At 38.7% G+C, this 27,949-nt stretch overlaps 2 protein-coding genes across 8 annotated transcripts in view; one reads left to right on the top strand and one right to left on the bottom strand.

Moving 5' to 3' along the window:
• The window catches only part of Luc7l3 (LUC7 like 3 pre-mRNA splicing factor), a 32,425-nt gene extending 17,997 nt beyond the window's left edge, over positions 1–14,428 (top strand). The window contains exons 3-13 of one of the 7 annotated variants that reach the window (XM_047544633.1): positions 471–510; positions 1,195–1,339; positions 1,797–1,871; positions 3,210–3,314; positions 6,019–6,180; positions 6,542–6,825; positions 8,490–8,650; positions 12,205–12,345; positions 12,451–12,556; positions 13,026–13,091; positions 13,927–14,428. In XM_047544633.1, coding sequence (XP_047400589.1) covers positions 471–510; positions 1,195–1,339; positions 1,797–1,871; positions 3,210–3,314; positions 6,019–6,180; positions 6,542–6,825; positions 8,490–8,650; positions 12,205–12,345; positions 12,451–12,556; positions 13,026–13,050 — 1,244 coding nt within the window. In that variant the 3' untranslated portion in view covers positions 13,051–13,091; positions 13,927–14,428. Of the gene's footprint in view, positions 1–470; positions 511–1,194; positions 1,340–1,796; positions 1,872–3,209; positions 3,315–6,018; positions 6,181–6,541; positions 6,826–8,489; positions 8,651–11,082; positions 11,209–12,204; positions 12,399–12,450 lie in introns of those variants that run through there. The other 6 variants (XR_007107697.1, XM_047544632.1, XM_047544630.1 and 3 more) reach the window with 6 other exon arrangements.
• Positions 14,429–21,019: 6,591 nt separating this feature from the next.
• On the bottom strand, positions 21,020–26,000 carry Ankrd40cl (ANKRD40 C-terminal like). The gene is made up of 3 exons (XM_047543796.1): positions 25,961–26,000; positions 22,241–22,416; positions 21,020–21,163 (listed from the first exon to the last, which is right to left on the bottom strand). The coding sequence occupies exons 1-3, from the start codon at positions 25,998–26,000 to the stop codon at positions 21,020–21,022; spliced, it is 360 nt and encodes a 119-aa protein (XP_047399752.1).
• Between the last annotated feature and the right edge of the window lie 1,949 nt (positions 26,001–27,949).

Genomic DNA, 27,949 nt, shown 5'->3' on the forward strand with positions numbered 1-27,949 from the left:
TACCTTTGTCATGTATTTATATATGAACATAGGAAAGTTATGTCCAGTTCATTCTGCGCTCTTTCCTATTCCCATTCACTGTCCCTTCCCTTCATTCCCCTTTGTCTAATCCTTCTGTCGTCCTCACCTTCCCCCCACCCCCTTACTGTGTGTTAGCATCTGCATATCAGAGAACATTCAACTTTTGGTTTTTTGGGATAGGCTTATTACACTTAGCATGATAGTTTCCATTTCCATCCATTTACTTGCAAATGCCATAATATCATTCTTCCTTATGGCTGAGTAATGTTCCATTGTGATCTTCCAACTTTTGGTCAGCCTGCCTCAGCTTTCTGAGCAGCTGGATTATAGGTATGGTCTACCAAGCCCAGCTTCTTTTTTCTCTTTTAAGAGGGGAAAAAATTGGTAAGAGGAAAGGTTGTTAAGTGTTATAATTTATACATTCCTATTTCTCTTTTTTTCCCTTTCAGGTCCATGTGAAAAAATTCATGATGAAAACCTACGAAAACAGTAAGTTGGACTTTTTGTCTTTTTTCTCCTGGGTTAAAGGTACAAACATTGAAGAAATAATTGGAATTACTCTAAAATAACTAACTGAGAGATCTGTTCACTGGCTGGGGGTATATATATAGCTTTAGTAATAATATTGTTAGCCGCCACCAGTACGTGTAACATTCCAGGCTTTTGTATATCACTTTTTAATGGCCCCAGTTTTTGTTTGTTTTGTTTTGTGGTAGTAGTGATTGAATCTAATCTTTACCAACTGAGCTACATCCCCAGCCTTCAAGTAATTTTTTTTTTTTTTTAAGTTTTAAGGTGGGGTCTTGCTAAGTTGCCAGAGCTGACCTCCAACTTGCAATCCTCCTGCCTCAGCCTCCTAAGTCACTAGGATTATGTGTATGTGCCACTACACCTTTCCAGCCCCATTTTTATAGATGAGACTTGTTCTGGGTCTAGAGACACTGACAGATTCTAGTATAGTGGTAGAACTGGTGTGAGTTAAATCCCTCTGTTAACCTGTGCTCTTAACGAAGGCCTATTGCCTTCTCTTCAGGATGAGGAACAACAAGAAACTCAATTCATATACTCCCAGTTTATTTACTCTTCAGCTTAAGTGCCACAGTCCTTGAGACTAGTTAATATAGAATATGTGAATTGAAATGGATAAAGGTGTGTTTATTTTCACTTTACCAGGTATGAAAAGAGTTCTCGTTTTATGAAAGTTGGCTATGAGAGAGATTTTTTACGATACTTGCAGAGCTTACTTGCAGAAGTAGAACGTAGAATCAGACGAGGCCATGCTCGACTGGCATTATCTCAAAACCAACAGTCTTCTGGGGTAAGTGTGAAGTGGATTTACAGCCTATTTTTCCTTTTTCTTTTTCTTTTCCTTTTTTTGGGGGGCAGGGTGGGGGGTGTTTGCAGTTCCACGCATCAAACCCAGGGCCATACTAGGCAAGGGCTCTTCCACTGAGTTATATCCATAGTCAAATTATAGCCTGAATAGAGGTTCCTTATTTCTGGAGATTCCTAATATTTTTGAAACTTGTCTTCAATTCCCTACTTTGTACTTTCAGAATGACTTAAAACATTTTTTTTTCAGTCTTAAATATAACATTGTTTGGTTAATCATAAGATTTTTCTAAGTGTCCTTAACTGACAGAATTTGTATTTACTAACAAATTGAAGATAATTGTTATTCTTGTGATTAAGCATTTTAATATTAAATAAAAATAATATGTGAGAGTTTGAATGTTTTCTTTTTACTTGTTGATGACACATTTTGTTTTCAACAGGCAGCTGGCCCAACAGGTAAAAATGAAGAAAAAATTCAGGTTCTAACAGACAAAATTGATGTACTGCTACAGCAGGTGAGAATTATATCCATTACTATCAGGAAATATTTACGTCAAACACTTAACTAATGCAAGGATGACAAATATGAAAAGATATTCAGCATTTATTAGTCCTTTAGGAAAATACACAATTGAAACCATAATGAGATTACTTTTGTTTTAACACCTATTTAAATAGTCCACATTAAAAAGACTTACCTACCAAGTGTCAGAATTTGGACCAACTAGAAATATCAAACATTGATGGTGGGGATGTAAAGTGGTGTAGCCACTCAGAAAAGAGTTTATGTGTTTCTTAAAAAGTTAAAAATAGGGCTGGGGAGATAGCTCAGTTGGTAGAATGCTTGCCTTACAAGCACAAGGCCCTGGGTTCAATCCCCAGCACGGCAAAAAAAAAAAAAAAAAAAAAAAGGAAAAAAAAATTTAAAAATACACCATGAGCAAATTCTCTTCTAAGTATTTACCCCAGAGAATTGAAAACATGTCTACACAATGGCTTGTACAACAGTATTCTTAAGAGATGTGTTCGAAATGGGCAAAAAAATAAAAACCCTAAACTAGCAATAATTCAAATGTTCATCAACAGGTGAATGGATAATGAATTGTAATCTAACCATACAGTGGAAATTGAATATCAGATAACAAAAAGGAATTAACTACTTATAAAGTTTGAATGAATCCTAAAGTAATTAGAGTGAGAGAAGCCAGACCATTAAAGGAATACAAACTGTATTTGATTTGCATAAAATTTAGAAAATGCAAAATAATCTTAGTGGCAGTGAGATCATTGTTTGCCTCAGCATATGATGGGATTGAGATTGGAAGAAGTACTAAATAGAGGGAGGAAACATTATGGGGTGGTGAATATATTCATTATCTAGATAGTGGTAATGATTTCATGGGTTTATCAATACATCAAGTTTTGCACCTTAAAAATACTCATTTTATTTCCTGTCATTAAGGTTGTTGAAAAAAAAAAAAAATCAAAAGGATCTGAGCGCAGCAGTGCACACCTATCATCCCAGTGGCTTGGGAGGCTGAGGCAGGAGGATCTTGAGTTCAAATCCAGCCTCAGCAAAAGTGAGGTGCTAAGCAACTCAGTGAGACCCTGTCTCTAAATAAAATACAAAATAGAACTGGGGATGTGACTCAGTGGTCAGGTGCCCCTGAGTTAAATCTCCAGTACCCCCCCAAAAATCAAAATGATAAATTAAACCTGAAGAGTCTTCAATAAACAAAACAAAAAACCCACAATACTACTAGATGCTAATGAAGCATGGAAGTAAAATAAAAATATTTAGTTTGATTAGAAAGGATTTTGATTTTTTTTTTTTTTTCCACTATTCTTTTTAGATTGAAGAATTAGGATCTGAAGGAAAGGTAGAAGAAGCCCAGGGAATGATGAAATTAGTTGAACAGCTAAAAGAAGAGAGAGAATTGCTTAGATCCACAACCTCGGTGAGTAAACCTACTTTCTTTTAAATTACCTAACCTGTTAAAATTTCTATGAATTTCTATAAATTTCTTGGGATCTGTTTCTATTTGAGAACCTTTGAAAACATTTTTACTAATATCCTAAATAATGAGTCATTAAACATTTTCTTCAACATATTTTAGGTCACAGGTCCCTGGAAGCTTCTAAGCTCTGCCTCATATAGTGAAAGTAGCCTTAGACAACCTGAAAATACAGAAAGAAAAGAAAAATACCACCTCCAACTCATTTTCTTTTACAATATACCGACAACCAGATAATTTTTTTTCTTTTTGGGTTTGTGGTTCAATGCTGGGGATTAAGGCAAGGACCTCTTGCATGTCAGGCAAGTAGTCTGCCACTTAGCTATACCTCTAGCACACAGATCATTTCTGTGATCCCTAGATGGGTGGGAATTTCACCGCACCAGCAAGTAAGTGGTCAGTTATATAGCAGCAGGCACCAACAGGATGTCTAGTAATTTAATTCAGTTCTAACATGGAGATAGTGTTAGATAGATCTCATAGATTGAGGACTCAGTCCCTAAGATTGCTTCCACATGGACACACCAAGTGCCAGTCACATGCCCCAGCTTTTGTTTTGTTTTGTTTTTAACCTGTGCTTCTTATATACTGACTATAAATTCATAGTTCCCATAAATCTTCATCTCAGGTTCATTTAATTTGGTTGAGCAACAGACAACTCAGAAATACAGAACTGAGGGTATAGTTCAGTGGGAGCATTTTCCTAGCATGTTCAAGGTCCTGGATTCCATCCCCAGCTTCACAAGAAATAAAAAAATGAAAAAAAAAAAAAATGAAGGCTATTACACAAGAATCAAATGAAGAGATGCATAAGTGAGGTATGAGAAAAGGAGTACAGAACATCATGCCCTGTCTGCACCACTTTCCAGGAATTTCCAGGTGTTCAGCTATCTGGAAGCTTTCCAAATCTTTTTCTTTTGGGGTTTTATGGAGACTTTGTGGCATGGACAATCATGTAGAAATTTGATTAGACAAAAAGTAGGATGTAATGCAAATAGACCTAGAATGGAATCCTAGCAGTCCTGTCTGCACAGCGTTCTGTCCTCCTGGGTGTTGGGCAGAATCCCTTCTGGAATAGGGGTCTGTGACCTACTATTTGGTAAGTTAGGTCAGAGGATTTCTTTATGGCTAGCTTCAAGATATAAAGATGGGAAAATGTTCGTTTCTGTGACCCACCTTGGTAAAGAGAAATTTTAATTTGTGTGCCCTGCCACAGGGAGGGAGTTAAGAGCCAGGAACCATGAATGAAAAAAAAATAAAAAATACATGTTTCTCACCACAGATGATGTATGAACAATTGGATGTGGCTGTGTTCCATTCATAAAACCATTAGTTACAAAAACAGTTCTTTGGCTGCTGGCTTGCTGACTTCTGCCTTAAATCATGAATACCCATTTGCACCTGGGTTTTATTTTCATTTTTGTAGCAATAAATTACTCAGTGCATGTTTCTCTTAATTAAAAATTGGCAAAATCTTTAAATATCTCCTATTTCTTAACTTTTTTTGGTACTGGAGATTGAATCCAGGGGCACTTTACCACTGAATCACGTCCCCAGCCTTTTTTTCTTTTGGTAATTTTAAGACAGGGTCTCACTAAGTTGCTGAGGATCACTTTAAACTTGTGATACTCCTCTTTCAGCCTCCCAAGTAACTGGAATTACAGACATGTGCCACCACCCTTTTTTATTTTGAGACAGTTTCACTATGTTTTTCAGGGTAGTCTTGAACACGGGATCCTCTTGCCTCAGGTTACCTCAGCCTCCAGAGTAGCTGGGATTACAGGTGTGTGCCATGACACCCAGCTTCTTAATGCTTTTTGAATATAGACAGGACGCCTATCGAACCTACAGAAAAAAATGAATTCAGACTAAAATAAATAACTTTCTGAAAGGTAGTTTAAATTTCTCAGGGTGATGGTGGATATTAAACTGTTAAAATTGAGCAGTCATCTCAGCACCTTTCTTGGATGATAGGCAAGTTGGTTAATTTTGCCACGTGACCAGCTATTTTATTTTATTTATTTTTTTTTGGGTGCTGGGGATTGAACCCAGGGCCTTGTGCTTACAAGGCAAGCACTCTACCGACTAAGCTATCTCCCCAGCCCCTCCAGCTATTTTAAAAGTTGATCAGTTGTTGTTCAAAATGGAAAATAGTAATTCATATATATTAGAAATCTGTTTTAAATGGTTAAGTCCTTTTTTGAGATTTGTTATTGGTTCTTCAGCTATTCCTTTTATTTTTGTTTCTCTTCCTCCTTCTTCCTCCTCCTCTTCTCCTCCCCCCTCCCTTTTTTTGGTTATCAGGGATTGAACCCAGGGGGGCACTTAACCACTGAATCACATTCCCAGCTCTTTCATGTTTTATTTTGAGACAGGGTCTCATTAAGTTTCTTAGGGCCTTACTAAATTGCTGAGGCTGATTTGAGACTTGCAAACCTCCTGTCTCAGCCTCCCCAGTTACTGGGATTGCAGGCATGTGCCACTCTGCTCAGCCCCCATTTCTTTTTTATTTTGAGGCAGGTCTTGCAAGAGACCTGTCTTGAATTTGGGATTCTCCTGCCTCAGCTTTCTGAGTTGCAGGGATTACAGGCCTGCGACATTGTGCCTGGCTCAGATATTCACTGTAACAACTGATTTATCATTTCAGACGATTGAAAGTTTTGCTGCTCAAGAAAAACAAATGGAAGTTTGTGAAGTGTGTGGAGCCTTTTTGATAGTAGGAGATGCCCAGTCCCGGGTAGATGATCATTTGATGGGAAAACAGCATATGGGCTATGCCAAAATTAAAGCTACAGTAGAAGAATTAAAAGTAAGTTTCTTGTAAGCTTGTGTTTTTAGCTTTAGTTAACGCTGTAATGTAACTTTTGGCCATAACTAGCTGTCACTGAAAATAACTATTTTAGTACATAGTAAAGTAATGATATCTTGTATACATATGTAGTGTTGGGATATCTACATTTCCCTTGAGGGCATCAAATTCTATAAATTGGCCTACAGATTTCTTTGTATTAGGTGTCCTTATTTTTACAGTTTTCAAGATTTCGGTTGTGTAAAAATTCAACCTGAGGGGCTGAGGGTTCAACTCAGTGGTAGAGTGCTTGCATAGCATTTGCGAACCCCTTGATTAGATATTTAGCTTAAAAAAAAGAAATCCAACTTGATTTCCCTAGGAAAAGTTAAGAAAAAGAACTGAAGAACCTGATCGGGATGAGCGTCTAAAAAAAGAGAAACAAGAAAGAGAAGAAAGAGAAAAAGAGCGGGAGAGAGAAAGGGAAGAAAGGGAAAGGAAAAGACGAAGAGAAGAGGAAGAAAGAGAAAAAGAAAGAGCTCGTGATAGAGAAAGAAGAAAGAGAAGCCGTTCTCGAAGTAGACACTCAAGCCGAACTTCTGACCGAAGATGCAGCAGGTCTCGGGACCACAAAAGATCACGAAGTAGGGAAAGAAGGCGAAGCAGGTATACAAAACTGTTACCAATAGTGCCTTGCTCATAATGATCCCATAATAAACAGTAATAATTACTAGTGTTATTCATTGGGATGATAATTGGGAAGTTTGGATACTCTTCAACTTAACAGTTGAGTTACCAGTTAAACTTGTCATAAGTTGAAAATACTGTAAGTTGAAAATGCATTTCATACATCTGTAGAACATCATAGCAACAGCTTACAATATAGAATATTAGTTACCCTTATGATTGTGTGTAGGTCACTGCTTGTGTCCAACATCAAAAAAGAGATATATCAAGATATTATATTACGTGTTACTGAGGTATATCAAAATTCTAAATTTTGTACTGGGTTTCAGTGTTATATGTATTACTTTTGCAATGTCCTAAAGTTGAAAAATTATAAGTTGAGGATCGGCTATAATGTTAAGTACTGTGATAGATAATGTGTGTTCAGTTAGAATGGCTCCATCTTTAAGGCAACTTCTTCACTATTTCCCATTTGTCTAGGAGATTTGTTGTAATCTTTTTAGAAAGTTAGCATACCAGATGATTTGTCTCTTACATGCCTTCTCTTTTCACCAATTCTAGAAAGAAACAAAATGTGAAATCAACTTTGCTGTTTTTTTTTTTTTCATTCATTTTAGAAAATAGTTTTATTGAGATATAATTTATCCATTATAATTCATCCAACTACAATTACATAGGTTTTGGTACATTCGTAAAATTCATACAACCATCATCACAATAAATGAGAACATTTTCATCACCCCAAAAGAAACCTCATGCTCCCCTCAACCCCTTCCCATCCCTAGACAACAACTAATCAACTTTCTTTATAGATTTTACTATTCTGGACACTTCATACAAATAAAACTATACAGTATATGCCAGATTGTATCTAAATTGGCTATAGTATTTTCTATCTCCATTAGCAGTATGTGAAACTTCTGATTTTTCCATATTCCACCCAACACTTAGCTACTGTCTCTCTTTGACTATAGCTGTCCTAATAGTTATAAATGGTATTTTACTGGGGTTGTTTTGCATTTTCTCCATTTCTAATATAAAACATCTTTTCATATGCTTATTGATTACACATCTTCTTTGGAGAAATGCCTATTCAAGTCCTTTGACCAATTCTTTAATTGGTTTGTCCACCTTCTTGAGATTTTTTTTGTCTTATTTAGTTGTAGAAATGTTTAATGTTTTCTAGATATTTTTTTTTTTTTATTGTAAACAAATGGGATACATGTTGTTTCTCTGTACATGGCGCAGAGGCATACCATTTGTGTAATCATAAATTTACATAGGGTAATGTTGTTTGATTCATTCTGCCATTTTTTCCCTCCCCCCCTCCCCTCCCACCCTTCCCCTCAACTTTGCTGTTTTAATTAGAATTATAATCAAAGACAAGTCTTAAAAGAGCAGTGATAACTGTCTAGGACAAATTTATCACTATTTGTGATAAACTGAGTTTAGAGAGTTTTTTTGGTTATTTTTAATTCTTAAGATTTCCAATGTAAAATGTTTTAGTAATAAGATTATTAATTTTCTTTTTAAGGGAAAGTTTTGTTTAATCATGTTAATTATTCAACAGTATGTATTTCAAGGCCTTTTCTTATTGTAATACTCGTTGAAGTTGGTTTTCCTTTCTGTTTTAAATTATTAAGAAGTAGAGAGCGACGAAGAAGCAGAAGCCATGACAGATCAGAAAGAAAACACAGATCTCGCAGTCGAGATAGAAGAAGGTCAAAAAGCCGAGATCGAAAGTCATATAAGCATAGGAGCAAAAGTCGGGACAGAGAACAAGACAGAAAATCCAAGGAAAAAGGTTAGTTTATATGAGAATTCAGTTCATTGAGAAACTTACCACACCTTTATCTTTCCATTACTTCAGAAACAGTTCATTTTCAAGGTGTATTTATTTACTTCAGGAACACTCTTCAATAGATGACAGATGTTCTTCCCCTTCCTTTCCTGCTCAGACAGCAGGAAAGAGACCGTTGACCTGAATTTTCTTCCTATCATATTAACACTACACCCCTCAGTATCTGAAGGTTTTTTATCTAGATTCTTCTAAGTGTTGTATTACTTTTCAGGGTTATTTAGGGCTATTAGGCTGTAGAATTTGTTATCTTGGTTATTGGCTACTTTTTTTTTTTTTTTTTAATTCACTACAAGACAGTATTCCATAACGTCTTACAACGTAAATGTACATTGTCATATTGATTCTCATCTATAGTATTCATAATTCAGTTAATTTGGTAATTAAGTTCACAGAAGTTGAATACCTTATGTATGTGTTAGTCTTGTTTTATATTGAATTATGCTCTTTCCCTTCTGTGTTCTATAACTTCCCAATATCTGAATTACTGTGCACCATTAATGGATTTTTAAATTTTGTTATGGGTGTGGTAACACATGCCTTCAATCGCTGCTACTCTGCAGGCTGAGGCAGGAGGGTCCCATGTTTGAGGCAGATTGGGCAACTTTTTGAGACCCTTTCTGGGATTGTAGCTCAGTGGTGGAGTGTCATGCCTTCCCCAACACCCAAATTGTCTTTGGCATGTTTTCAGAAAAATAGTCTCTTGCCTGGCATGGTGGTGCATGAGTAATCCCATGACTCTGGAAGCTGAGGCAAAAGGGTCACAAGTTCAAGACCAGACTCAGCAACTTAGTGAGACCCTATCTCAAAATAAAAAATAAAGTGGGTCAGGTTTGTGACTCAGTGGTTAAGTACCCTGGGTTCAATCCCCAGTAACAATAACAACAAAAAAGTTCATCATTTAACTTAGCCTTTATGAAAAGATAATTCTCTTAATCATCAAGTGCTCCTTTCTACGTTTTAGTTTATTTTCACATTATTTGAGCATCTTCCATTTTGTTTTGATAGGGCTGTTTTTGCTTTACGTGATTTTAGGAATGAGTGAAAGGGCCTGTTTATAATTTTCTCAGCTGACTAGTTTCCTCCTGTTCTAAATGTCTTTTGTCCATGTTTGATTACCAGCATAATTATTTGCTGCTTTTTGAGTTTATTATACTCATCTTTATGTGGTGCTCATGTTATGTTCTTTTATAGAACGTATCTTATTTTGTCTGACTTAAATTTTTTTGCTGAATTGAGTTAGAAATTTATCAGCACAAACAGTTTGAGGGGGGGCTGGTTTTGTTTTTCTACTAAGTGTACCCTAGTATCTTATATATGCTAACCTTTTCTGTAACATGGAATAAATACTGAAAAGAACTAGGATTTTTTTTTCCTTCAATTTTATACTGTAAAGAGCTTTAGTATTTATTTGCCAGTTAAATTCAGAAGTTACCTCTGTCCTTAAAGACAGTCGCTATAAAGGGTCACTGATATCTGTTTTGAGTAAATTTCAGCCAACCTTTTTGAAAGACACTGAATGTAATTTTGGGGTGAGGGGTCCACTGTCAAGAGTCACATGTGGATGTAAGAGGTCAAATTAATCACTTTTTTTTCTTTTAGCAGTTTTTTAATCCTGTATACCTGTTGTCACTTTAGTTTATTTCGTTTGTACTACTTAAAGTAAATTGGGTCAGTTCATATGGACAAATAGCTAGCATTTACAACTGAAATCAGGGTTGAACTGTAAGTGGCACTGGTCTGACTAAATAAAAATAAGCCAGGCATATTTATCATTTCTAGATAGAGCAAAAAGATGTCCTAAATTGCTTATTTATAATCCTAATTATAGTGATGGCATGGATGGAATTTAGTAAAATTCTTATATAAACCAAATAAGCAGAGTTGTGTTAAGATTGTGAACAGACAAGGATATTCCTAGTGAGACTTGGAGGAAGGATAAGAGACTGGATACTGAAAAAATATAAATATGTTAGGCCTGTTTGAATTAGCTGGGCATGCCAGTATAGAGTCATCTTAAATTTTTGGATCACTTTTAGAAATATGAGTTCTTTGGCTTTCAAAAATGTCATGTAGCTGTTTAGACACCTGAACAAATCCATGACTAAAGGTATGAACTTTGGGGCCAAGTACGAGTAGTTAGCAAGCAGTTGATAATGGCAGATGAGTTAAAAGTAAGTTCACTATTCCAGATGCTGTAATGGAGGCAGTTTAACCCCTCAGATGAGATGAGAAGGGATTTCTCACATAAAACTCTTATGATCCGTCAGTTTAGGGTGCTCTCTTTATCAAGAGATCTTCCTTCTAATCCATAGCTCTAAAATCCACACACTTTGTGGATGTCCTTAGGACTATTAAGATCTACCATATTTACATAGGGCAGAAGATAAGATTATTGGACTGACTACTAGTCCTCTTCGGGGCAACAAGACGACTCTTCCTCATTGAAGCTACCTGTGCACCGGAGACGCCCCTAAGGCACAAAGGGAGGACTTTCCCACCAGGTCAGTTAGAGCACAGTTCCCACAAGTGGACAGACAGACATGAAGCAAGTCTTGCCGTTAACAAGATGGACATTGCTTTGTGTATTTTGCAAGTGTTGGACTGAATGTGCTCCTTTGAATAGGTGTCCTTCCCATACCATATTTTATTTTTATTTCCATCCCTCTCCCAGTTACATGGTGTTGTGTTTAGTAACTTTGTTCAGAATCAGTAGAGAGTTCTGCATCTCTTTAAACATCTTTCTTATGACTTGTGCTAGACCACCTTTTAGTTTTAAGGGGAAAAATATTTTTCTAGAAAGTTTGTAGCTTGCTCTAGCATTTTCTGTAGAAATCTTTTGTTGGGTGGGGTACTTAGAAGTGAAAAAAGCTAGAGTATACTTGCTTTGTGTATTGCTTTTGCCTCTAACCTGAAATTTCACCCTTCCAAAGAAAATAGAGGAAAAAGTTGAAATTTACTTTTTTTTCATTCTGTTTTTGTGTCTGGAAAAAAGTTTAAATTTTTCCTTTTGTTAAAACAACTCTTAGATGGTGTGTATTTTCTTATTAGCAAAGCACAGAAGTTGAGTTGACTTGGATTGGGATTTGAGATCAATTTTCTTATTAGACTTGTCCCTCTGGAATATTTAAATATAATCTTTTGCATTTAAAAATACTAGACAGGTAACATGCCAATTAAACATGGAATTTGTGCCTTTTGTGATTACTATTTTTACCTTTTTAATGTAATAATTTAACCTCATTATGAACACAGTTTTGTATGCTTTCATACCCTTCCAGTTGCTTTTTGATGTTTCTTATCCAAAATCTGCAGTATTTTGAATTCCCCTTCTTACCCCCTCCTTATTCCATAAATAAAAATGGTATCCCTTTGGTTAATTCTGTTACTTGCAGTCTGTGGGAAATGATTGTCTTTCATATCTCTGTTGTTTCACTTTTTAAAGAGTAATGTATTCAATGCACTTTAAAATCCATGGTCAATGTCTTCTTTTATGGCAGAAAAGAGGGGATCTGATGATAAAAAAAGTAGTGTGAAGTCCAGTAGTCGAGAAAAACAGAGTGAAGATCCAAACACTGAATCGAAGGAAAGTGATACTAAGAATGAGGTCAATGGGACCAGTGAAGACATTAAATCTGAAGGTGACACTCAGTCCAATTAAAACTGATCTGATAAGACCTCAGATCAGACAGAGGTAAGTGTATTGTTTCTCACTTTGATTAGGGCTTTTTGTTACTGTTTGACAGTGCAGCGTAAGTATGCACAGATGAAGATGGAACTAAGCCGAGTAAGAAGACATACAAAAGCATCTTCTGAAGGAAAAGACAGTGTAGTCCTGCAAAACATTTTGAGGTACATTGTTTTGTCTCAGCTATTTTGTAGCAGACTCGTGTCCCCATTAGTGTGCCTCTTTGGAAATTATTGCCCACGTTTGTAATATAGTCGCCATTAAAAAGTTAATTATCCTTTTTTTTTTAGGGATTTTGCTGTCATTTCTTTTTTTTTTTTTTTTTTTTTTAAATAAAAAGGTTGAACTGTTTTTTTATTATTATTATTATTTTTTGGTATTAAGTCCATCTTGTGTTGGTACATTGGCAGAAACATATGCTTTAAAAACTTAAATATTTCTGAGGCACATGTTGGACTACTTTGTTTTAATTAAACTGCTAGTATTTCTTTGTCAAGGATGTTTCTAGTTTTTTTTGCTTTATTGCCTTGCATTCTAATGCAGTTTGTTCTGTAACTCGAGAGCCAGTAGCATTGGATTGATGGAAGTGTAGGGTTTATGAATTATTGCAGCTGACTACCATACCTCACACAGCGTTGGTGTTGTGAGCGGCCCATGAAAAGCCAAATTAAAAATCAAGGATTCAGTCAAACTAAGCAGGTACTCATGCCAGGTACTCCTTTCTCTACCCACATCCATGTTTGAATGCTATTGCCTGTGATCTTTACGCTTAACTGTTGTGTATCTTTTTTGTTCTTTATAAGAAGCACAGAGGGGTTTTTGTGTATCGCGTGAAAAGTTTTAAATCAAATGTTAACAGAATGGAATTTTTTTTCAACTGTGTGTAGGGATGCAGTGGTGCCCAGAATTAGATATCTTTAAAGAAATTTAAATACAATAAACACTTCATATTATTCGCCTTGTTACATTCAATGCAATTCTCAAGTCTTTAAGAGGTATGTGCTTAATATTTCCTACTTTGTAGGAGAATTTGCAGTCGGCCGTAGGTGTATAGGAGTAGTTACTGGCTGATATATTTAAAGCAGCAGTGTATAGGAAGGACAGACACCTTCAATCTGTGACATGCAAAGAACTGATGAACTGTATAGAATGAATTTGGGTTTTTAAAGAACTATTAAGTTAGGTTTTATAAGTGTTCTTAAAACCTCTATAACTGTTCATTCTTCGGGCTAGTGGCGTGGGATGAAATATTCCTAATGAAAGGAAGTACCATTTAGTTGATTGGTTGATGGCATTCCTTTTCTAGGAAAGCAGACTAGAGTTAATCTGTGTGAGCTATGCACACATAGGCACGCATACACAGGCACATGGCTTTAAGAACCACACCGATGCCTTAACTGTTAAAAAGATTACAAACATTTCATATACACATTTATTATAATTAGCAGTTAGTAACTGGGCCAACACTTAGTCATAAAAATTTGCCTTTTATATGTGGTCTAATTATCATTTTTCCCCAAATTTTGCATTGTAGGACTACTGTTCGAAGATTTTTTGAAGAATACTGAAAACGGCATAAAGTGAAGATCGGCATTAAAATGAGGTGAAAGAAAGCTATAGTGGCATAGAAAAAGTATAAAAAGCTCAGTTAGTTTTTTTTTATTTTAATTAAAAATTAATTCAGGACTGATGTGACCTTCCAGATTTCAGAACATGTGTTAATAGCATATATGCCACTGAAAATTTAGGTCCTGTATCATAATTTTTCTTTAAGACTTTTTAAGATATTACCTAAACATGTGGCTTGCTCAGTGTTTAATTGCAAGTTTTCATTCTTGGACTTTGAAAACAGGATTAAACGTTAGTATTCGTGTGAATCAGACTAAGTGGGATTCCATTTTTACAACTCTGCTATACTTAGCCTTTGGATTTAGAAGTAAAAATAAAGTATCTCTGACTTTCTGTTACAAAGTTGATTGTCTGTGTCATTGAAGTTTTAGTATTAATCTTTTTCTAATAAAGTTATTGACTCTGAACTAGTCCCTTGTTTTAAATATGAGGTATACTATTACTAATGGTATTGGTGTACAGTTTTATCTCATTTTGTTCTGTTTAAGACTTTCATAGAACTTCCAGTTTGTTTTAAATAATGGTGCTTCAATTTGGGGTGGTTATTAATGAATTTGAATTTTGCTTTTAATAGCGAAGATGTATAGTAAACTAGAATATATTTTTACATCCCTGAGAGACTTCTTTTAGAAGACAATTCAAGATATCCTGACAAATAGTATCTTCCTCTCTCTAGCTGTGATATGATGTAGAAGAGCATTTGAGAACTTCTAACTAATTTTTGGTCTTGTTTTAAATCCTGTACCAAGAGTTATTTTAACCTAGTTCTATCAGTTTATAAATATATTTATTTCTATGTATGGGGGGTGTATAGTATACATAATAAGAATTCTTTTTTAAAAGGTGGTTTTATGTAACAAACAGGAGAATTGGCATGTTTCTATCTTTAGCTAGCTTTATGAACTGTATAGAAGTATTTCCAGCTACACACATATATTGCATATATGATAGCAATTTCTTGTGACTTAAATGTTTTTAAATATTGCCAGGAGTTTAATAGGTAAAGAAACTGAGTGGGTTAGACAACTTATCCAAGAGCTTCATGTTGATGAAATGTTAGGACATGGAGTGTAGGCCTCTGCATCTTGGTTCAGTGTCTAACTAATGTGCTGTTGTGTTCCTTCTGATGGGCATAATGAAACATTATAGAATTTACCAAATAAAATACTCTCCATCCGCCTTTTCTCCCCCCTGCCCCCACCTGTTTTGTGCAGTACTGGGGAATAAACCCAGGGCGACTCTGCCACTGAGCTATAGACCCAGGCTGGCCTGGAACTTGCCATCTTTCTGCTTCAGCCTCCTGAGTCTCTGGGATTACAGGCATTCACTACCACACCTGGCTCCACAAAACTTTTAAAAACAATGAAGCATCATTTTTAGAGACTTTGTATGAAAAAAAGTTTTGGGGACAAAGCCCTCTGGGCAACTCCAGCTGATTTGGAGATGCAGTGATAGATGAGGTTATCTCTGAATTTTTAAGATCTGATTCATATGAGGATTAAGATAAGGTGTGAAATAGTGTAACAAAATGCGTCCTCTGCTAAGCACTGTTTGGTGTTAAGATTGTAGCATTAAGAAAGAGATATTATAATAAATATAGTAAGGTATTAAAGTGTAAGATTTTTCTTTCTCATCTAGAGTCAACAGCTAACTTTAAAAGAAGTGAAAAAAACAGTCCTGTGAAAAGGCTTACTCTGTGGACACTTAGATCTATTGAAGCTCTACGATTTTAGGGAGAGACCTGACCACTTAAGGTGTCCATGACTTACCAAGATAGAAAAGTTGACTTTTATACTTTATATCCCAAATTGATCTGACTACAGAGGAGCTGATTCTTGCTAACCAAAATCATAAGAATCCAGTGTACATGCCAAATGCTAATTTACTATACTACATTTCTGCCTTGCAGATCAAAAAGGTTATCAGTTGGCTAATGGTTCTGTGTCTGTTCTCTTTGGAGAACTGGTTTTATTCAATCAGAAGATGACTTAATAAGAACTGAAATCAAAACAGTGGTTGATATTTTAAAAATCTTTTTGTTTTGGAAATTTAAAAACACAAGTTGAACAGTATAATTAACCTGTCAGCCGATCACTATTGAGACTTAATTGGTCAGTCTTGGTGTGTGCACTGTCCTCTCATTTTCAAGAAAATGAAAATTTTCATTTTCATTATTCAGTTATTCCATTAATCTGTAAATAATTCAGCATGTATGTATAAAAGACAAAAACTCCTTAAATATAAAATATTAATATAAAATTGGATGAGTTTTTATTAACTGAAGCTATCAAATGATAGTAATGGTCCAGTAGAGTAATTTGTTTTGCTCCCCTCAAGAGGGTCAGGTAATGGAGTCTGCTGCTCAAGCCTTCCTTTTCTGTAAAATATAGAGAGTATTCATGAAGACCATTTTTGTTAGAATGGTTTTTTTGTTTTGTTTTTCAAACAGATGAAGATCCATTTATTTCTCAATTTGGTCTAAAACACCTTCCTTGCCTTCTTGATTTAAGCTGTTAATAACCTGGTTGAGTTATTCAGTTTAGATATTTATCTCCTAGCCATAGAGTATTACTAACTTGGAGGCATTCTGGTTCCTTAAATAGGTTTAGTGTCACCGAGGATAACCAGCTTCTTTCTCCAAGGTCTAAGAACACTGATTCATGTATAGTTTGCACTCAGCACCGTGTGATTAAAGATTTTAGAAATGTAAAAACTAAAATCATGGAGGAAGTTGGGTTCCCCCCTTCTTTTGGTACAGGGATGAACCCCAGGGGGTTCTTAACCATTGAGTCATATGCATTTTTTATTTTAAGTTGCTGAGGCTGGTATCGAATTTGTGATCCTCCTGCCTCAACAACCCAAGTCACTGGGATTCTGGGCTTGAACTCATGGTCTAATGCATATTAGAAAAGCACTCTACTGCTGAGCTATATCCCTAGCTCCACTGCTGTGTATGTTTTCTATTATGTACATGAAACAAAACACTTGAAGTTGTATATGCATTCTATGGGATGGGACTTCTTTCAGAATTGGTTTTCAAAGTTTGAATTTCTGATTGATTTTTATTTGTTAGTGAAAAGACCCCAAATGACAACTTTTTTTTTTTTCTTTTTGAAATTTTGTTTACAATTGTAATGCTTGCAAGTGATTTAAAAACAACAGAATTGTTTGGTGATCTGTGTCTTCCTTCTGTCCCTCTGTTCTCCCTCTAGGATCACTTTTGTTATCAATAATTCTTTTGTTATCACCAATTCATATATTTTTTCCTTTTGGATTGGAGGTGAGGGATTTGAGCAAAATACGTTTAGATGTCTTTTTATATATGTTTACCCATATGTTATGAATCTGTCTTCACTAGCCTATTTAGATTTATTTTGAGACATAGAAGACAGCTCTTTTAAGTTGAACATTTGGCTTTTGAAAATATATTTCAAGTAAGCCAAAGCAGAGAATTAAATGTATTTTTCATTGTATCAGAATTTTTAATTTTGTTTTAAAAATGCATTTTGAGAGTTTCATGGATGATGTGTTTCTTAACCTCAACCCTCCCAAGTAGATCAGTTGTCAGTAGATGTAAGAACATTTAGGAACAACAACTTCAGAAGTGGTTTGTCGTAACTGGGTGTGCCATAACTCACCCCTAGGTTCATACCCTTGAGAAACTCTTAAACCTGTGCCAGGCGATGGATAAAAAATTGTCATAATGGCAGCATTTGTAACTGGAAGAAAAGGAAAAAAAAAGCCTGAGAAGACCCCAAATCAACAGCCTTTTTGGATATATAGTGTGATAAATTCCTACCATGGAGTCTCATAGAAGTGAAACTGAACAGCTCCACACGTCAACCTGGATGACTCCACAATATAATAATGGTCCAAAGAGCAAGTTACAGAAGGATGTACCCACTGTGGTTCCATTACTGTGCTGGTTAAAAACAGGCTGTTATATTTACATGGTAAATGAAAGAAAATTAAGGAAATGATTGACACAATTCACTGTCAGCTGGTGCTTTGGAAGTTTGGAAGGAAATATGATCATGGAAGGCAAAGGGGTCTTCAGAGCAATTGGTGATGGCTCTTTTTGAAGCTGGATGGGCATTTTCTTTTTAAAATATGTATATGTGCTTTTGTATGTATGATATTTCTTAATAAAATTTAATAAAATTTAAATTTAAAAAGTGGGAAAGGTCTTGGTGTAGGTAGTGACTGATAACATGTAAACATAATGTACTTCATGGAATCAATCCTTCTTAAATGCCTGGCAGAGTTAAAAGGTACTGTTTCTGGGGTGCCAAATTTAGAGACTTAGTCATAGTTCCAAAAGCTAGAAACAAGACCTAGTTATGTTTTCTTTGTGGTATCTTCCCTCCATCCCCCTCTTAATCTTTGCACAGTTTTAATGTAGGTGCCAGTCCAAGAGTGGATCTTTTCTGTTTATGCAACTTCCAAGGGAAGCTTTTTCTCTCAGATATACACCAGTCCAGAAGGGGAACTGCTGAGCCAAGCCCCACTCCTTCACCTTTCTGGAGTTAGATTGTCACGTCAGAGCTTGCTGCTTTGGTTCTTGCTCTAATTTTAGTAGGGGTACAAGAAAGTGTTAACAACTTTCTCTTTAAAAGGAAGTGATTGAAACGTGAAGAGCACCTGCAAATGCATAAGGTTCACATAGCTAAGGCCTCTGTCATCAGTTACTAGTAGCCCTCTTCCCCTCAGTCCTGCTCAGTTGAGACCCCTGCCCCCTCTTTTTTTAATACTGGGATTGAACCCTAGAAGTATTTAACCACTGAGTCATCTCCAGCCCCTTTTTATATTTTATTTAGAGACACGGTCTTGCTGAGTTAAGTTGCTGGGGCCATCTTTGAACTTGGAATCCTACCTCAGCCTGCCGAGCCACTGGATTACAGGCATGCCTCAGGTGCCTGGCCCTAGGTGAGACCTGGATGTGAGGTCTTTCAACATCCAAGTGCTGCTGTGTGCCATTTGTTATAAAACGTGGCTCCCTACCCTAGTAAAACAGTTTGAAGTCATTCAGGGGAATTGTACCTTACGTAGAAATTAGTTTTTATGATCAATGCCTAAGGTAAAAACATCAAATTTAGACTTGAAATTTCATATTTTAGTATAACTATGGTTCCCCCTCCCTATTGGGGGTGTGGACTGTTTATTAGAATGGACTTTGAGTTTGCTCAGAACCTGTGATTAAGTGGATTCCCTCATGGATCATAGGTAAAAACTGTCTAACTTCTGCATATGAGTACTATAAGCTTTCGTCCCAATTTTTTTCATGTTAAATTTAAGTCTATCAGACGCATTTAAAAACAACCTAAATCTGGTTTCTACACAAATGGTGTTTTCAAGCTGTATATCCTAGGCCCTGCCTAAATTTTCCTAAAAGTAAAATTGAGAATAATTTAGGGAGGTGTCACCTGGGGATTGTCCTGTGTCACCATCACAGGCTCCTGGCATTGGAACACTGGGCACTCAGGTTGGTTTGTGTTATAGTCATGCTTTTGTTTTTGGCACCAGGGATTGACCACTGAGTCATATCCCCTGCCCTTTTTTTGTTTTATTTTTATACAGGGTCTTGATAATTTCCTGAGGCTTGAATCAAACTGGCAATCCTGCCTCAGCTTCCCAAGTTGCTGGGATTGTGTGTGTCACTTATGTAGAAGTGTTCACATAAAGCCTATCTGTCCTTTGCCCACTCTTGATCAAAACTGAGCTTTTGAGAATTTGAAAAAGATGATGGAACAGTGACCTGTTTTGTGTGCTGGAAATAGAATTAAATCATTGTATTTGCCCAGAAAGAGCTTTGGTATTTTATGTATACCTCTTCCATAATGATCAGAGATGATGTCATAGTCTGTAGAGGTTATGGATATGCCTAGAAGTGGCAGTGTAGTGTGTGGGGGTGGGTAAGTAAGCTGCTAAAGAGTGCTTACAAAATACAAGTAGTTATACTAGAACTTAGCAAGAGTTGACTCAGATTCTAGGTAGTGTAGGGAGGAACTTAGCATGTGTTTGATGACAGCTGACCTTGGAGTTAGATGCTAGTCAGGTCAACTGTCCTCTCCCTCTCACTTTTAGATTTGAGTTCAGTAGGTTGGACTATGCTTGACTGTTCAAGTTTTCTTTAAAAAAAAATCCTTGAAGGTAGTTACTTGGGTTATATAAATCATGCCAAATTATAGGTAAATTTAGAAGTATGCAAATAAGCCAGGTGTGGTGGCACATGCTTATAATTCCAATGGCTTGGGAGGTTGAGCCAGGAGGATCAGGAGTTCAAAGCCAGCCTCAGCAACTTAGTGAGGCCCTAAGCAACTCAGTGAGACCCTATCTAAAATACAAAACAGGACTGGGGATGTGGCTCAGTGGTTGAGTGTCCAAGTTCAATCCCTGGTATCCCCTCCCCCACACAAAAAATATGCAAATAGGACTAGGGTTGTAGCTCAGTGGTAGAACTCCTGCCTAGCATACATAAGGCCTTGAGTTGGATCCATAGCATCACCCAAAAAAGAAAGTGTGAAATGTTTTTAAAAATAGGGATTGCACCTCGCGTGCACAAGGCCCTGGGTGCAATCCCCAGCACCCCACAAAAAAGGGATAGCTCCTCTGACCTTAATGGGATTCACATGAAGGAGATCCCTGTCATCTGCCCTGGCTGAATCTCACCAATGCCTGATCACTATTGGGATGCTTTGGTGTGGATGTGATAGCTGTGTTTGTCAGAGGGCTACATCTATAGCCCTATTTATTTTGAGACAGGATGTATTTAAGTTGCCCCACTTGGCTTCAAACTTGTTCCTCTTGCCTTACCTTACTTTAGTCTCCCAAAAAGCTAGGATTACAGTCAAAGCCCTCTTGAATTTACCATTCTCCCAGCTCAGAATTCGAAACTAAGGAAATATATTTTCCAAAGTTCAAACATAAGGTTAGCCAAACTTTGTGTGTATCCAGACTTCATTATTTGTAAAATAATGATTCCTGTTTAATTTCTGGGGTTAATAAGTCATTTTTGCAGCATTACTATTGTAGCAGGACTTTTCAGCTAGAGATGGTGTGTACTGTATCCATTCAGAGCTTCCATTTTTCATTAAAAGGAGTTCTATTTCCTCAAAATCCTGTAGTCTTCGAATATCTTTGTCCTAAATGTGGAAAAGAGATTATGTAATGGTTTATAAATATTTATGAAGCTATGTCATCTTGCCTGTACTCTCATTTCTCTCTCTCTCTCTCTCTCTCTCTCTCTCTCTCTCTCTCTCTCTCTCTCTTTGTCTCTCTCCTTTATCCATTGTAAACCATTAGCACTTGAGAGTCGTGAGGGTTTTTTGTTTTGTTTTTTCCTTTACTGGGGGTTGAACCTGGGAGTGTTCAGCTACATCACTCATCCCCAGCCCTTTATTTTCTATATTTTGAGACAAGGTCTTGCTAAGTTGCTCAGACTGGCCTTGAACTTGGAAAACCTTCTGCCTCAACCTCCTGAGTAGTTGGATTACAGGTGTGCACCACTGCACTGGCTTCTGTTGGAGGTTTCTAAAGGGATGATGGTCCCACTTGATGCTGCTGAAAGAGACAACGGCCAGGGCAAAGCTTTTTTTTCTCTCTCTTTTTCTTTTTTAAGCTATCTGTGACAATTTAGATTGCCAAGAATATGCCATAACTGAGACACCAGTAAAAATTGCCAAAGGCACTTTGAAAAAAAATAACATCCAAAGAAATTAAATTTTATGACCTGAGGATATGATAACACTTGCCTAGCATGCGTGTGGCCCTGGATTCTACCCCAGCACTGCCAGAAAAGAGAAGATTTTCCTTCTGAAATTAAAATTTGAGATCTATTTTCAGTCTGGAAAATAAACAAAAAATGAATCTTGTTTCCTGCAATTGCAGAGGCAGACCTTTGTAATCAAATAAGGATGGACCTGTTTTCTGTCCTGAGGACTATGCCACCTTTTGTTAACCAAGCAGTTTTGCCGAGGTTGATAGTGCTAAAAATACTGAACTGTGAGTCCTAAGTCGGGAAATCACTTGTCATTCAGAGGTTTTTAAAGGGGTTATGGACTAGTTATTCAAAGTTACCTAGCTACCTTACTTGACCATTCTGTAGCCAGAATTTCTAGTATCTTCAATCTTGTTTTCATAGTAGAAATGCAAAAAGCTAATAATTGACTCCACAGAACATTTCCACCCAAATTCCTCATTTAGAAACTTGTAAGCCTTACCTTCCTGAGCAGAGTGTTTGGTAGCTTTCTTATCTTCTCCACTTGCTCTGGATTAATCCCCAGTTCACAGCAACTCACTTTTAGTAGGTTTTGATAACTCAGCTCTTGTTTGTGCAGCTCAATTTCAATGAAGTCATTTTCTTTGGGACTCTGAATTCTTACTTTAAGCACCAACTCTAGATCATAAATTAAAAGTTAGTTAAATACCTACTTTAGAGATTTTGGACATTATCAGTTATTGTAGCATAAATGATCCTAAGAACCGATAAGTAGCTTGGAGCTTCTGTAGACATACAAACTCTTCATTTACTACCTGAATTTCCACCACCACCCGCCCTTGGCATGCTGGGCAGACTCCAGAATGTATTGCAAACAAAGCTTTGCAGTTTGAAGCAGCCAATGATTTAGATGTCCATTTTGTTTCAGGCCTGGTAATCAAACTGAGGGCCTTACATATGCAGGCACTGTACCATTGAGCTATACTCCCAGCGCACAGCCAAGGATTTAAAATACGCAGTGGGTATTTGAATGCCTCACCAGTGGGCAATGCATAGCAGTTTTTACCCTTGTTATTTGGAAAAACTTCATGGACATGTGTCTCACTGGGCAAAGTGCAAACTTTGCGATTTCCTACCCCGCGCCCCCCAGGGGAGGAGTCTGCCTCTTGAGATAGTGGCATTGAGTGTGCACCTTCAATCTACTATCCCAAGAAGGAGCAGTATGGACTAATGCAGTGCATCATAAGCCACCTGGTGAACTTGGCTTTGCAACATGGCAGAGCGATTGAGTCCTCACCTAGGCAGGTGTTGTCAGCTTTGGCGTTTACACTTGGGGCATTTGGCAAGTGTGGACTTGCACCTTCTTGTTTATGTTCACCTGAAAGAGAATTAAAAGGGACGAGTTGAGAAGTGGCAGCGACTCAGCACGTGGCTGGTAGCCAGATCTGCGGGTCAGATTAGGGACGATGATGCCCTCCACTTCTGTCCTGCAGCCTGTCCTCTCCTCCTCAGGCAGAAAGACATCAGGAAAAGGGCAGTAATTACTTTCAATCTTGAACAGTAATTTCCTTTAATCACCACCCAAATCGTGAAAAGGAGCTGAGATGGTGTTTTTAAATGGTGTATAATGTGGGGAAGAAATATTTATAATGTGTGTGCTTAGGATTCCACTTAAATATTTTCGGCACCGAGTGTTTTGTGTCTAGATCGCCAGCAGAGTTACACAGCTAAAAAAGGTCGCTTTATAAGGAGAAATGTTCTCACCCAGTGGGAAGGGAAAGAAGTATTTACAGTGTTTTGCATGAGTCAGTTCTTTTACATACTTCTTTGTTCCATATCCACTGGATACACAGCCAGACCTTCACCAGACACCAGGCCAAGCCCTTTGGGAAATGACTAAGAACCCCAAAGAGCTCTCTTCACCTAGAGTTTACAGACCGGCTGCAGAAACTCGTTAGTAAAGAGGAAACCACCATGGAGCCTGATGTGGTGTACTGAAGGCGAGCCCCAGTACTGTGGAAGTATGTAAGGGGTCAAGAAAGATTTCCCTGAATGTGGGGCCTCTGACCTGAATCTAGAGGCTGAATAGGTCTAACCAGTTCCTGGGGGTGGGGGTGGGAGGAGTTTCCCAGCCCAAACTTGGCGGCAGGGCAGAGTGCGAGGCCCCTATCAGCCAGATTATGGGATTAGGCCTTGTCCAGTTAAGGAGCCGCTTGTCACAAGAAATGAGGTACACACTGAATTTGGAGACTGAGTAAGGAAAATTTTTTAAAATTAGTTTTTACTACTGATTACATATTGAAATGATAGTGGTGTGGATATACTGTATGAAATTAAGCATATTATTAAAATTACTTCCACTTGTTTTTACTTTATAAAATGTGGCTGGAATTATAGTTCTGTTGCCCAGCACTAGTCTGTATGAAAGGTTTTGGTCTTTTATCAGTTTTCAGCAGAAGCTGTTACAATCAGTGTTGCATTTAGGTGGTGGCAGAGGGGAGGGGGAACCTCACCGCTCTCAAAGGACTCCTGTGGGGTTGAGACATTATTTCCATTTTCAGACAAGAAAATCGAGGCTAAAATTTAGGTGAAGTAGCTTGCTCCAAGTTAGTAAATGGCAGAACCTGTGTGCAACTGGGCCTGGCTATGTGATTTGCGGAGTCAGTTACAAAAGAAAAGTGAAGAAGCCAGCCTCCCCTTTCCACCAGCTGCAGCCCTATCCCGGGCAGATGGACGACCTGCAAGGGATGGCAGCCTCACCACCCGGACACTGGCTACCGGGTGGGGAGTTGAGAGGCCAGCTCTTCCCTGCAGCCACCCTTGGAACATGTCCTGGTACTGCCTGCCCTTCCTCAACTCCTGATCCTCCTTATGCTTGAGCCCCACTGAGGGTGAAGATGACAGCAGAATGAGGGACTCTGGCAGACGGCCTGGGTGTGGGGGCCCTGCATGCTCCAGTTTTCCATCTGATTCCACTTAAAAAAAAAAAAAACAAAAACAAATTCAAAGATAAAACTAGGAAAAATTCCAAATCAATGACCAGAGCATTAAGTTCCAAGCCTGCAGGCTTTCTGAGTGCTGACCCTTATGCCACAGTGCCAAACGCCTCTCCAGAATTGAGATACTCCTGCCTGGCTTATCAGCCTTTCCCAGCCCAGCACTAATGTCCTTTTCCCCAGTACACAGGGATCTGCACGGTCTTGTCTTTGCCCTTCTGCTCTGGGCCATGGAGGTGGCTCAGCTCACATAGCTCAGGAGGATGAGACCCCTTTCCCAGGTAGTGACTCAGGCACCAGTCCCTGACAGGAAATGATGCCCTTCCACTTCACCAACTTACCCAGCACATGATGCGAGCACTTTCCAGTCTAGTCCACCATGCTTAAAAATGTTTACTGGGGCTGGGTTTATGGCTCAGTAGTAGAGCACTTGCCTAGCATGTGTGAGGCACTAGGTTTGATCTCCAGCACCACATAAAATTAAATAAAGATATTGTGTCCACATACAACTAAAAAAAAATTTTTTTTAATGTTTTTATTGACTGCTGGATGCAATGATGCACGCCTGTCATCCCAGCGACAAGAGGCTGAGGCAGGACGAACACAAGTTCAAGGCCAGCCTCAGCAATTTAGCAAGGCCCTAAGCAACTTAGTGAGAACCTGTTTCACAAAAAATTAAAAGGGGGCTGAGGATGTAGCTCAATGGTAAAGTGCCCTGGGTTCAATCCCCTGTGCCCAAAATTAAAGTGTTTTATTGGTCCAATTAGCATGTGAGATCATCTGTGGATGGGTAGGATCTCATAGAGGCCTGAGAGCACTTTATGAAGTCAGGGAGATTTAGGTCTGAATTCTTCCTCAGCTACTTAGTAGCAGTGACACCTTGGACAAGTTTATATGACCTCTCAGATCTCAGTTTTCTGATCTGAAAATGGGGTTCATCATCTCTGGCTCACAGTAAGAAGGCAAGGAGGAAGCCCACAGAAGGTGGGCACCGCAGGGACCAGTGAGCGCCAGGAACTGCTGGCTGCTACTCGTGTTTCTTAGAGCTATTGATGCCTACTTCCCCCAGAAAGGACCCTTGGGCGAACTGCTCTACTCTGACACGATTGTCAGAGTGGGAGAGGTCGTGGGCCCTGCTGGGCCCGGCATTCCCCTGGACCAGACTTCCCCACCCCCCTCCACCATCTTCCTTGAAGGCCATGATGGAAGCAGGACTCCAGACTCACCCGCCGACTTCTCTCTGATGTCCACTTCAGCTTCAGCCATGGGTCACCTCTGTCGCCCACAGATCAGCAGCCCTTCTCACCTTTTTGCACAAACTTTCAACCAAATAAAAGTGCTTTCTAAAGCCTCAACACATCTGCCTGCAATAAAACGGTATGTTCCTGTCAGCAGCCTCATAAGATGAGGCAAGGTCTTTTTTTTTTTTTTTATGGCTAAGCAAACTGAGACTTAGGTGTGTCGTATGACTTGTGCTAGATGATGCAAGTGAAAGAAGAGACTGAAGTTCAAGGCTCCCCACTCCTTCCCCAGAGTGTGTCCACTGGGCAACAGTGCAGGCCAAAGGAAAGGCACCCTTCAGAGGACAGACCTGAGGGACTCAGCCAGGCACCCAGCCACACTGTAGCCTGGGGTCAAGCCCTCCTTCGAAAAAGTTAGCAGCTACTACATTAAGGGTAAGAAAAGCCAAATACTTAGTTTCTGGAGTGAACAGATTCTGCCTTCTCCCCTGTTCTCTCTCCCTTTTCTTCCAGCCCCTTCCTCAGCTGCTGTGCATGACAAGAAAGAAGCAGGAAGCCCCCAACCCATACCTGAGCAGACAGCCTTTTGGATGATCCTGGACCCCTTGATTCTAAGCATCCAAGTGGAAGAGGCAGGCTGGAGCAGGAGGTTCAGTGAAGGGTGGGTGGGGCTGTGCAAAGTCCCCTGTCTCAAAGGCCAGCCGAAGACAGAAGGAACTGTAGCAATGGGAACCTACATGTTTGGGTGACCCACTTCATTTAACCCTCCTGAGACAGAACATGGGCAAATCCATGCGACAGCCAGGTGGGCCTCAGCATCAAAAAGCTGGAGGGAGTCGGGCCTGGTGGTTCACGACTGTAATTCCAGGGACTGATTTGGGAGGCTGAGGCAGGAGGATCATAGGTTCAAAGTCAGCCTCAGCAATTTAGCCCTAAGCAATTTAGTGAGACCCCTGTCTCAGAATAAAAAAATAAATAAATAAATAAAAAGGGCTGGAGATGTGGCTCAGTGGTTAAGCACCCTGGGTTCAAAAAAAAAAAAAAATCCAGCTGTGACTCCAAGGGGCCCACTCTGCCACTCTACAGGTTTATTTTTAAAGCTCCCAGCTGATGGTAATGTGCCACTAAGGCTGAGAACCACTGATTCGGCTCACCTGCTGAAGAAGCAAATGGGGAAACTGTGGCCTAAGGAAGTGAAATGCTGGGAGTCACGCGGCCAGCCAAGCACAGGCTGACCTCCCCAGCATGGCCCTGGGTCTTCCTGCCAGGAATGGCGGAGGATGGGGGTGGGGGAGAGGATCAGGGATCTGCCTGGCCTGACCTCCTAAGAATGGGGAAGAAAATGAACTTTGGCCAACCCAGCGGCCAGGGTGTGGTGAGCCATAAAAAGGGCACCTGAGTGGGCGGGACCAGAGGTGCAGAGGACTGCAGATGGAAAGGCAGGGGAGCTGTCTCCCTCCCTCCTCCCTCACCTGCGGGTCTGTTCTTTCTCCCTTCACATTCATTCATTCCTTCACACAGTCGCTCAACAACACTCATTTTTTTTTTTTTTTCTTATTTAGGGGACACTCTTTTTAAATTTTTAGTTTTTAAAATCTAAGTGTCACATGTTCTAGTTTTTAAAAATCTAACAAAACTAAAAATCAGAGCCCAGTAGCAAAGAAGGCGGCCAAGTGTTGGGGAGGTGATCAACTGCCACACGAGCCTTATGTGGGTTTTTTCATTTATTTAGCTGGGTACTTAGTGGTTCCTTTTATCTGTGTGTCAGCCACCATCTGTGTGCCTGTGGGAGGTGGTGTTGTATGTTGATATACAATGTTTCAAACTTCCAGAAAAGTTGTAAGAACATGCCTTTTCCTGATGATTATCATTATGCTATATTTGCTTTAATGGTCTCTCTAGTTTGGTGCATGCCTGGAATCCCAGCAACTTGGGAGGCTGAGGCAGGAGGATGGCAAGTTCAAGGCCAACTTC

Source organism: Sciurus carolinensis, chromosome 3 (genome assembly GCF_902686445.1).
Source record: "Sciurus carolinensis chromosome 3, mSciCar1.2, whole genome shotgun sequence".
NCBI classification, from domain to species: domain Eukaryota; kingdom Metazoa; phylum Chordata; class Mammalia; order Rodentia; family Sciuridae; genus Sciurus; species Sciurus carolinensis.

Bases quoted from the DNA above. Each gene is read 5' to 3' on its own strand.
- Ankrd40cl (XM_047543796.1), bottom strand. From the start codon at position 26,000: ATGGCTGAAGCTGAAGTGGACATCAGAGAGAAGTCGGCGG. The intron at 22,417-25,960 runs GTGAGTCTGGAG...TTTATGATCTAG, and splicing joins CATCAGAGAGAAGTCGGCGG to AGTTGGTGCTTAAAGTAAGA. The intron at 21,164-22,240 runs GTAAGGCTTACA...TTCCACATTTAG, and splicing joins CAAACACTCTGCTCAGGAAG to GACAAAGATATTCGAAGACT.